Source organism: Fukomys damarensis, unplaced genomic scaffold, assembly GCF_012274545.1.
Source record: "Fukomys damarensis isolate Sample0158 unplaced genomic scaffold, DMR_v1.0_HiC HiC_scaffold_32, whole genome shotgun sequence".
NCBI classification, from domain to species: Eukaryota; Metazoa; Chordata; class Mammalia; order Rodentia; family Bathyergidae; genus Fukomys; species Fukomys damarensis.
Window position 1 is genome coordinate 37,398,646 of NW_022900944.1, and position 9,018 is coordinate 37,407,663.

Genomic DNA, 9,018 nt, shown 5'->3' on the forward strand with positions numbered 1-9,018 from the left:
ACCAGGGTCCCCCCCTGTGGCCCCTCTGTCTCTTGCCTGGTGTGCAAGAATCCCTGCCTCCCAGGGATACCTGGCCCTTAGATGGCTCTCCTCCAGTCCAGGAGGCTGGGAGCGGGACCCTGCAATATCAAGTGCTTTTCCTTTAGATGTTGGGTGTGGAAGCAGGCAACGGAACTGGCCTTGTCTTCCACCTTCCACTGCTCGGCCAGAGGCCGCTTGTTGATAGTGATCTGCTAAATGGCTACAGAGAGCATAGGAAGAAGCACACTGGAGTCAGTGCTGCTGGGGCCTGGGGGAGGCATGTCGTGAAGCTTCACGTGTGACCCCAGGAAGCCAGCCTGTGTCCATTCCCCATCTCCTCTCTCAGCCTTGTGTAGCTCGAGGAGCACCAAGCTGCTTCTCTGTGCCAGAGTTACATGGACCCCTGCTCGCAGCTCGCCACCACTCTCGAGAGCCAGTTACTTCTCTTCTGTGTGCATCGTGTCCCCTCAGAGTGATCTGTCCTCACTGCAGTATGATGGTCCTGTTCCCCGATGGCTTTGTGGTTTGGCTTGGCCCAAGGAATCTGAGCCACCACAAATGGAGGAGGCAGCTGAGTTTCTTGAACATACAGCCTCAGAGACTTGTGCAGCGGCCAGCAGCGGCCAGTGAACCCCAGCAAAGCTGGCTGGAGCTTTCAACCAGGAAAGGGAGTGGGTGCAGAGCTCTGAGGCCTAGGGGCTGGGGCAGAACTGGGGCAGGTCCATTTAAGAGATTTCCAAGGCATGGATTCAGGCACCTTTCTTTAAGGCCAATACCCAAACTACTATGAAAGTGGTCCCTTCTCCCTGTTCTTGCCTGCCTGGGCAGCTTGGGGTCTCAGTACTACCAGCTACCCCGATGTTCATTTTATCTGTGAGATACAATCAAAGGCAGCTGCCCAGAGGGCTGATGAATAGGTCTGGAGTCTGGCAATTGCACCTCCTGACAGTCAGCCCCCACCCCCCGAGAGCAGGAGGGATTGATCATGGTTCACTTGCATTTGGGCCAACCTGAAAACGTCTCCTGTGCTGTTTAATCCACACCAGGGAGAGAAGAGGGGCAAGTCGCAGGACTTGGGCCCAACCCTCCCTTCTTTCTGGGAGGCCTGAGCAGGTGATGTTGGGGAGCCACATTCAGTCCCCCAGGATCTTCTCCAGGCCGTTTTCTTTTAAGTTTCACCTGAAAGTAACTGAGAAAGCTGTGCTGAACCTAGTACTTCAGCATGGCTCTGGGGAAATCAATTTACCGTCGTCCTTGTTTACCTTCTGGCTAATAAGTGGAGATGCTGGGCTAATCTAGCCCTCTGAGGCCTGGGAGTCACGCCGAGCATGCTCTCTTTGGGTGGCTAGAGGGGAGAGCCCTTTCTTTTGTCCACCCTTTGATTAAGTGGGCCTTTGCTGCTGCTGGCTTTGTCCCCTCTGGGATTTGGGGCGGGGTTGGAGAGCCTGTGTATGTGTGATTTATCTGCACATTCTTTTTCCTCTCTGCAATTCCAGGGTCATGCTGCGGCAGCCTGGCGCCTGACAAGTGAGGGGGAACCTGCCAGGAGATTACCGCTAGTGCAAGCTTCGGCAGGACAGACTGGCCTCGGGGGAGCGGGGATGGGCAGAGCAGCTCCAGGCAGGGGGCCTGGGCCCTGGTGGGAAGGGCTCCGCACGCTGTGATGACCCAGGTGGCTTGGATGCAGTCCTCCATGAGCAGCAGCTGTTCCTGGCCCCAGAGGACCCCACAGCAGAAGTAGGTGCTTCCTGATCCCCTGCACCACAGCAGCTGGGAATGTGAGCACCAGGAGAAGAGAGCAGCACTTGGATGGGTCGCAGTGGGGCAGAAGCCAGCAGCAGGAGATCTTGGGCTCTGCAGCCGTTTCCTGATGCCCACAGAGCTGCGGTTTTCCTTCTGTCACTGTTGGAGCCTGTCTCCCCTCCCCTGGCAGCCAGGGTGGGAAGGGCTGTTGCGTGGAATGCAGCCCCCTGAAGCCATGTGTGCTCCGTTGTGATCAGAGTTCAGGGCTTTCCCGCTGTGGGGCTGCCTCGGCGTCTGCTCATGAGCCACAAGGACCCCGACTGCTCCAGACTGGACCTTTTCAAGCCACCAAAGAGGGGAACCTCTGGAGCTGGCGGCCAGCAATCCCAAGGGACTAGAGGGCTGGCATGGACTGAACTCCCCCTCACCAGGGTGGCTGGAGAGTCAGAGGCTTTGTGGCCCAGCTAGTGGCAGAGAAACCGGATGAAGCCCTAAGCAGGGGCTGAAGTGGCTCAGGGACAGGGGAGCTACTCCTGCCAACGAGCTTTCTCCTCAGAGGGAGGAGGGCTTGCTTAGGGTCCCCTGCCACAGCACGTGCCCCTATGCCCTTGGCACATACTGCCACAACAGGCAGGCTGCGCCGTGGCCAGCCCCTCAGTGGACTGGGAAAGGAGTGGCCACGGTGACAGCCCCCTGCACACCAGCACCATGAAGTGTTCCCTGCGGGTGTGGTTCCTCTCGGTGGCCTTCTTGCTGGTGTTCATCATGTCCCTGCTCTTCACCTACTCGCACCATAGCATGGCCACCTTGCCCTACCTGGACTCTGGGGCCCTGGGTGGGACACACCGGGTAAAGCTGGTGCCTGGCTACGCTGGCCTGCAGCGCCTGAGCAAGGAGGGGCTCTCGGGCAAGAGCTGCACCTGCCGCCGCTGCATGGGTGACGCCGGTGCCTCCGATTGGTTCGACAGCCACTTTGACAACAACATCTCCCCCGTCTGGACGCGAGAGAACATGGATCTCCCTCCAGATGTCCAGAGGTGGTGGATGGTGAGACCCATGGCCCTCCTGCCTCTGCTTTGCTGTCCTCTCTCCAGGAGCCTGGCCCCTTGTTTTGGAGTCACTCTTAGAGCCCCCTGTGGTTTGGGCTCTCTGTCTTCTGGACCCCAGAGTCTTGTCAAAGTGGGAGGCCTGCTTGATCAGAGGCATGGAGTGGGATCACAGATTATTTAAGGCCAAAGCAAGCTTTGACCTGAAAGTAGAAAGAGAACTAGTATTTTTTCAATGCCTGTAGGAGCCCAGCATAGATGAGAAATGGCTCTTGGCCCAGGCAGGTAGCACAGACAAGGGAGCAGCCCAGGTGAGAATATGGGAAAAATGAGGGGTTTGCCATGGGCAGTAGGCAGCCACGCCTCAGCCCCAGCTAGTGCCACAGTGCCGGGATATGGCTCTTGTTGCTGCCTCTTTGGACCTCTTAGGTGGCCCCAGAAACTAAATTTTGAAACTATTTTACTGGGGATGTGTTGGCTCAGAGTAGTTATAAATACCACGAGAGCCCCTCTTGGTTCTTTACAATTGCCAGAAAAGACTGTGCTCTGGGCTGGAATAAGAAAGCATTGCCAGCGGGTGTGGTGGTACACACCTGTAATCCCAGCACTCAGGAGACTGAGGCAGGAGGTTTGCTACAAGTTCCAGACCAGCCTGTGCTACATACTGAGTTCAAGCCCAGCCTAAACTACATAGTGAGACCCTGTCCCAAAAAACCAACCCCCAGGAAAGAAAAATCACTGCCAGATACCCTCAGAGGCGGCTAAGGGAAGGGATGGTCCCCCGACTTCAGGTCCTGACACCTTTTTGCTTCTCTCACTGCCCTTGGCCTGGAACCCATCATTTCTGGAGCATCCTCTCGGCTGCAGTGCCACCTGGCTGCTGTCTGGGCCAAGGGTGGAGCAGGGTAGCTTCTGGTCCCTGGTTTCCCCTGTCAGAAAGTGGGAACGGGGTGACTCCCTTTTCTCTTGCTTTCAGGAACATTGTGAGGATGAGCTTGTGTGACCAGATTTATCAGAAAACCAGGTCCTGCCTTCTGACCCAGACTTGGAGGCCCCTCGGCATCTGTGTCTGCAATGCAAGGGCTCCTAGGTGCTCCACGGGTCCTTATCATTGCAGCCCAGAGCCCTCGAAGGTTCCTGCCTGCTGCTTGTATTCACAGCCTTCATTTTACAGGAAACTTATGGCTCTGAGGGTGTACAAAGTCTGTCCATGGTGAGACAGTGTGGGCAGTGGCCACATACAGCTAGAAGAGGACTATGGGCAGCGGTGAATGCTTAGGAGCAGGACAAGCGTCCTGCCCACTGGGTTAGACCAGCAGCTGTTGGAGCACCAGATGTGTGCCTTAGTTGAGAGGCTTCCCTGCTCCCCGCGGCCAGGCTCCCTCTCCAGTGAGATCTCCCATCCTCTGAGAAGCTCCTGCCTGCCCTGCCTGTCCACACACTCATGGAGTTGAGTTCGGCCTACAGTATTTTAAAGCCCTGGCTTCTACATTTACCAATTGGAGGCTCATGCCATGGGCCAAATCCACTTTACTAAGTGCTTTTATTTTTTTGGCACTGGGAATTGAACTCAGGACCTTGTGCTTGCAAGGCAGTTGGCAGAACCACTGAGCTAAATCCCCAGCCCACTAAATGCTCTTAAAATATTTGCATTAGAAACAGCTGGGCAGCCAGTCCTGGTGGCGCATGCCTGTAATCCCAGCACTTGGGAGGTTAAGGCAAGAGGATCGCTGGGAGTTCAAGGCCAGCCTGGGCTACATAATGAGACCTTGACTCAAAAAACAAAACAAAACAAAACAAATCAAATTGCATTAAGTTACCAACATTAGAAATGAGGGCTGGGGATTTAGCTCAGTGGTTCCACTGCCTGCCTCGAAAGTACAAGACCCCAAGTTTGATCCCTGGTACCACAACAAAAAAAAAAAAAAAAAAAAAAAAAAAAAAGAGGATATTTCACATAAAATTTGATTTAGCTTTTCTTATACAGATTGTAATAATTGGCTGCATTCGTCTCTCATGCTGTCTCTGCCTCTGACTTTGGCTCTGTCTGTCTGTCTGTGTATCTTTCTTCAGTGCTGGGGAACAAACTCCGGGCCCCACACATGCTAGCTAGGCTAATGCTTTTCCACTGAGCCGCCTCTGAATTTGCTCTGACAGGCCATATGGCCTCTTGTTTGCTGTGGGCCCCTCTTCTGTACCATACCTGTCACCTGCCTGGGCCTCAGAAAGCACTGAACTGCTGTTGCCCCACCTTATTTTATGTTCGTTGACCCTTAGTGGTTCGGATTCCAGCAGGTGGTGGGAGATGTAGGGGACCAGTTATTCCCACCGTATGGCTTTGCGGCTGAGTCTCAGGGGTGCCCCCTCAGGTTGACTGGGAAGGAGTGCAGGGAAATTGCTTTGCTTCATGGCACAGACCTGCTGGGCCCCTTAAAAATGTGTCGAATAGCACCTTGGCCCTGAGTGGGTCAGAGGAGCCTATGCCTGGCAGGGGGCCGGCTCTGAACAGTGAGGCCCACTAGGAACTAGGTGGGAAGGGTGGTCCTCACTGCTAGGGAGCCCCTGTGCCCCACACCCGAGGCAGGGAGGGGTGGCTGGCACCCTTCCTTCACAGCTCTCTCCCCACCACAGATGTTGCAGCCCCAGTTCAAGTCGCACAACACCAACGAGGTGCTGGAGAAGTTGTTCCAGATTGTGCCAGGCGAGAACCCCTACCGCTTCCGCGACCCCCGGCAGTGCCGGCGCTGTGCCGTGGTGGGGAACTCGGGTAACCTGCGGGGCTCTGGCTACGGGCAGGACGTGGATGGGCACAACTTCATCATGAGGTGAGCCCTGCTGGGAGGGGCAGCTGGGACAGGCCGCTGGGAAGGCATAAGTTGCCAACTGCCAGGGTCCCTAAGGAAGTGTGGCCTGTGAGCTTTCAGTGATAGCTGTGCAGGGTGGGGAGGTGGCAGCATTTCAAATCTAAACTTCACTGGAGGCCTGCATCAGCTTCCAGGGCTCTGAAAAGGGCCAAACCTAGAGCCCTGGCTGGTATTTGATAAAAACTCCCACCAGAGGCCCTTCCTAGCTGCCTGGTGCTCTCAGCAGTAAGACCAGATGTGAGGACTCCAACCCAAACTAGCATTGTGCATTATAGTCTTTTTTTTTTTTCGGTACTGGGGATCGAACTTGGGACCTTGTGTTTTGAGGCAGGCGGCAGAACCACTGAGCTAAATCCCCGGCCCCGTGTTGTGCATTATAGCAACAGGTGACTCTCCTTGGGAGGCTCATGGAAGCTCCATGTCCTGGGTGGGCAGAAAAAGGAGCTGTCCTGGGCTTGTTCTGGGCAGCTACCCTGTCCTTTCATCCTTATAAAGCTTTTAGATATCTCCGTGCCCAGCCGCAAGCAGAAGCTGGGAGGGAAGTTGGGTGCAGGAGCCCATGCCTGTAATCCCAGCTACTCAAGAGGATCGAAAGTTTGAGCACAGTCTGGACAATTTAGGGAAACCTTATCTCAAAATAAAAAAGAAAGGGCTGGGGATTTAGCTCAGCCTGCCTCGCAAGCACAAGGTTCCGAGTTCAGTCCCCGGTACAAAAATTTAAAAAGTGAAAGCTACAGCTCAGTAGTAGAGCACTTGCCTAGCACAAGTGAAGCCTAAGTTCAATCCCCAGTACCGCAAAAAAGAGAGAAGGGGAGGGTGAGGGGAAAGAAAGGAAAGTTAAATTGGGCGAGCATTCTGTCCAGACAGAGAACACAGGGTGGACTCAGGTACCCCACGTGGCTCTTCTCTTGGTTCAGACCCTGTGTCTTTCTCACCTGACTTAGCTGGGGACAGGATATGCCACAGTGGAGATCCTTTACCACTATTTCACAGTGGAAGAACCTTAAGAATAAAGATAATGCCAGTCATGGTGGTGCATGCCTGGAATCCATGCTGGGAGGCTGAGGCAGCGGATGGTTAAATTCAAGCCCAGCCTGAGTGACTTAGTGAGACTGTCTCAAAATGCAGCTCAGTGTGAAGGCCCTAGGCTCAATCACCAGTACTGGGGGAAAGAAAGAAAAAGATAGTCAGAGGCATACATGTGTAATCCTGGCTACTCGGGGCTGAGGCAAGAGAATTATAAGTTCACAATAGCTAGACCTTGTCTCAAAAACCAAAGAAAGAAAAAGGACTGGGGATATAGCTCAAGGATTGAGTGCTTGCCTGACTTGCTCAAGGGCCTGGGTTCAACTCCCAGGGCCATAAAAATAAAAGAAAAAGAAAAAACAAAGATACTGAAAACACATGCTTTTGCTAAGCACCTTAGGATGAGCATTGAAGAAAGACCAGGTTTCCCAGGGGGTGGAAGGGCTCTGTCTTAGAAACTGTTGCTGTCTCCATAGCAACACTGAGGCAGCAATATGTCTCTGAGGCTTTCCACATTCCTTGCAAGACCTTCTTCGTATTGGGAGACGGTGCTGGGCAGGGGAGAGAGGAGGACACCGGACCTCACCCAGCACCCCGGAGGCACCTGGGATCATCCCCATCCTCCAATCGCTGATGCCTCAAGTGGGAGGGGGCTCGCTCCCCACAGAGGTTGCTGAGATTGAGGAATGAAGCCCCCCCTTCCTCCAGGGTAGTCCCAGGGCATTCGGGGAACCCAGGCCCTGAGCACCTTCACTGAGTGGGCGCTTTGATTAGGCCCCTCAGTGGTGCTTGGGGAGTGCCAGGGTCGAGTTTGTCTAGCCTCAAAAGTCCTATGACACCTAGGACACACGGGTGGTAGCTGAGATGTGGTGTTTTGGAGTGAACTGCAGAATCACCTGCCGGGTGGATTGACTCAGGTGGTGACTGGCTGGCTGTCAGGCTGTAGAAGCAGTCAGGTGGCAGTGGGGGTGACTGTCCACATCCTTGTCTGAAATGAGACTCCGTGGTGAGAACCACACTGAGATATAATGAGATGGTGGTGCTGCCTCCTGAATGCCTTCCTCTTCCTCCTCTCTTTTTGGTGGGGGCAGGGTCTCACTGTGTAGTGCAGGCTGGCCTTGACCTCACTGTGTAGCCCAGGTTGGCCTCACACTGTGAGCGATCCATCTGCCTCAGTCTCCCAAGTGCTGGGACTATAGGTATGCGCCACTGTGCCCAGCTTGCCTCGTTCCTAAGTCCCCTAAGCCCTGGCGACTACTCCAGAGTAGGTGGAAGCAGGCTGTTCTGCCTCAGTTGGCCAGCCGGTATATCTGCAGCTCCTAGTTCAGCACCTGGTGGGGGGAAGGCTATACATATAGGAATGAATGAATGGAGGAGCAGCCTCAAGGTGTTGCCTGCGTAAGAGTGTGTATCCACCCACCTTGCACCCTGCACCTCAGTGCTTTGGCTGCTGCAAGCACCTACGATAGATGAGTTTCTGGAATATTGCCTCCCACTCCCAGAGATCCAGCTCGTCCTCTCCCCTTTTCAGGACTTGATTTCTCCAGAATGAATCAGAGCCTCAAAACAAAATCCTGTCTCAAAAAGAATGCACATTCCAGCCAGGTACGGTGGTGAACACCTGTAATCCCGGCACTCTGGGAGGCTGGGGCAGGAGGATCATGAGTTCAAGCCCAGCTTGGGCAGTGACATTCCTTCCCTTCCCCACGGAGATACAAAGCATCTTCTGGGGCCTCTTGTGCATTCCTCTCACCCTTGCTGGCTGGTGTCTAGGCAGTGGGTGCTGCCGCAGGGCCGTCCACAGGGCTGAAAGGCAGGTGGTTCCTCCTCGAGGTCTAGGAGAGATTGGAAAGCGCACTGGCTCCACGGGATGGTGGAGAAAGCTGACAGTGGGTTCCAAAACCACAGAGCCCAAGGTACCTGGGCAGGGGGCAGGAGGCAGGTGCAGACTGCAGTTCCCAACCTATGCAGCAGTGTTCATGGGAGGGGAAGATAGCGGGAGACGGTGTCTCTGTTCCCTAAAGGCCAGGAGACTGAAAGACATTTTGTCTGAGGTCTTAGATCTGGGACAGGGAAGCAGGATGTAGATCCCTGCTCTGGACAGGAAACCCTGTAAGGTTCTGTAGGGAAGATTCTAGGCATCTGCTTGAAGCAGACTAGAATTGAGGGGTTAAGAATAGACACAGCTAGGTGGGGTGGTGCACACTTGTAAACCCAGCACTCTGGGAGGCTGAGACAGGAAGATTGCAAATTCAAGCCCAGCCTGGGCAATGACTTAGCAAGACCCTGTCTCTTAAAAAAAAAAAAAAAAAAAAAAA

At 54.3% G+C, this 9,018-nt stretch overlaps 1 protein-coding gene across 1 annotated transcript in view; it reads left to right on the forward strand.

Annotated features, from left to right (window-relative positions):
- The first annotated feature begins 1,335 nt into the window (after window positions 1–1,335).
- St3gal2 (ST3 beta-galactoside alpha-2,3-sialyltransferase 2) overlaps window positions 1,336–9,018 on the forward strand; it is a 14,411-nt gene continuing 6,728 nt past the window's right edge. The window contains exons 1-2 of the mRNA XM_010644425.3: window positions 1,336–2,811; window positions 5,442–5,635. Of these exons, the coding sequence (XP_010642727.1) occupies window positions 2,473–2,811; window positions 5,442–5,635 (533 nt within the window). The 5' untranslated portion in view covers window positions 1,336–2,472. The remainder of the gene's footprint in view (window positions 2,812–5,441; window positions 5,636–9,018) is intronic.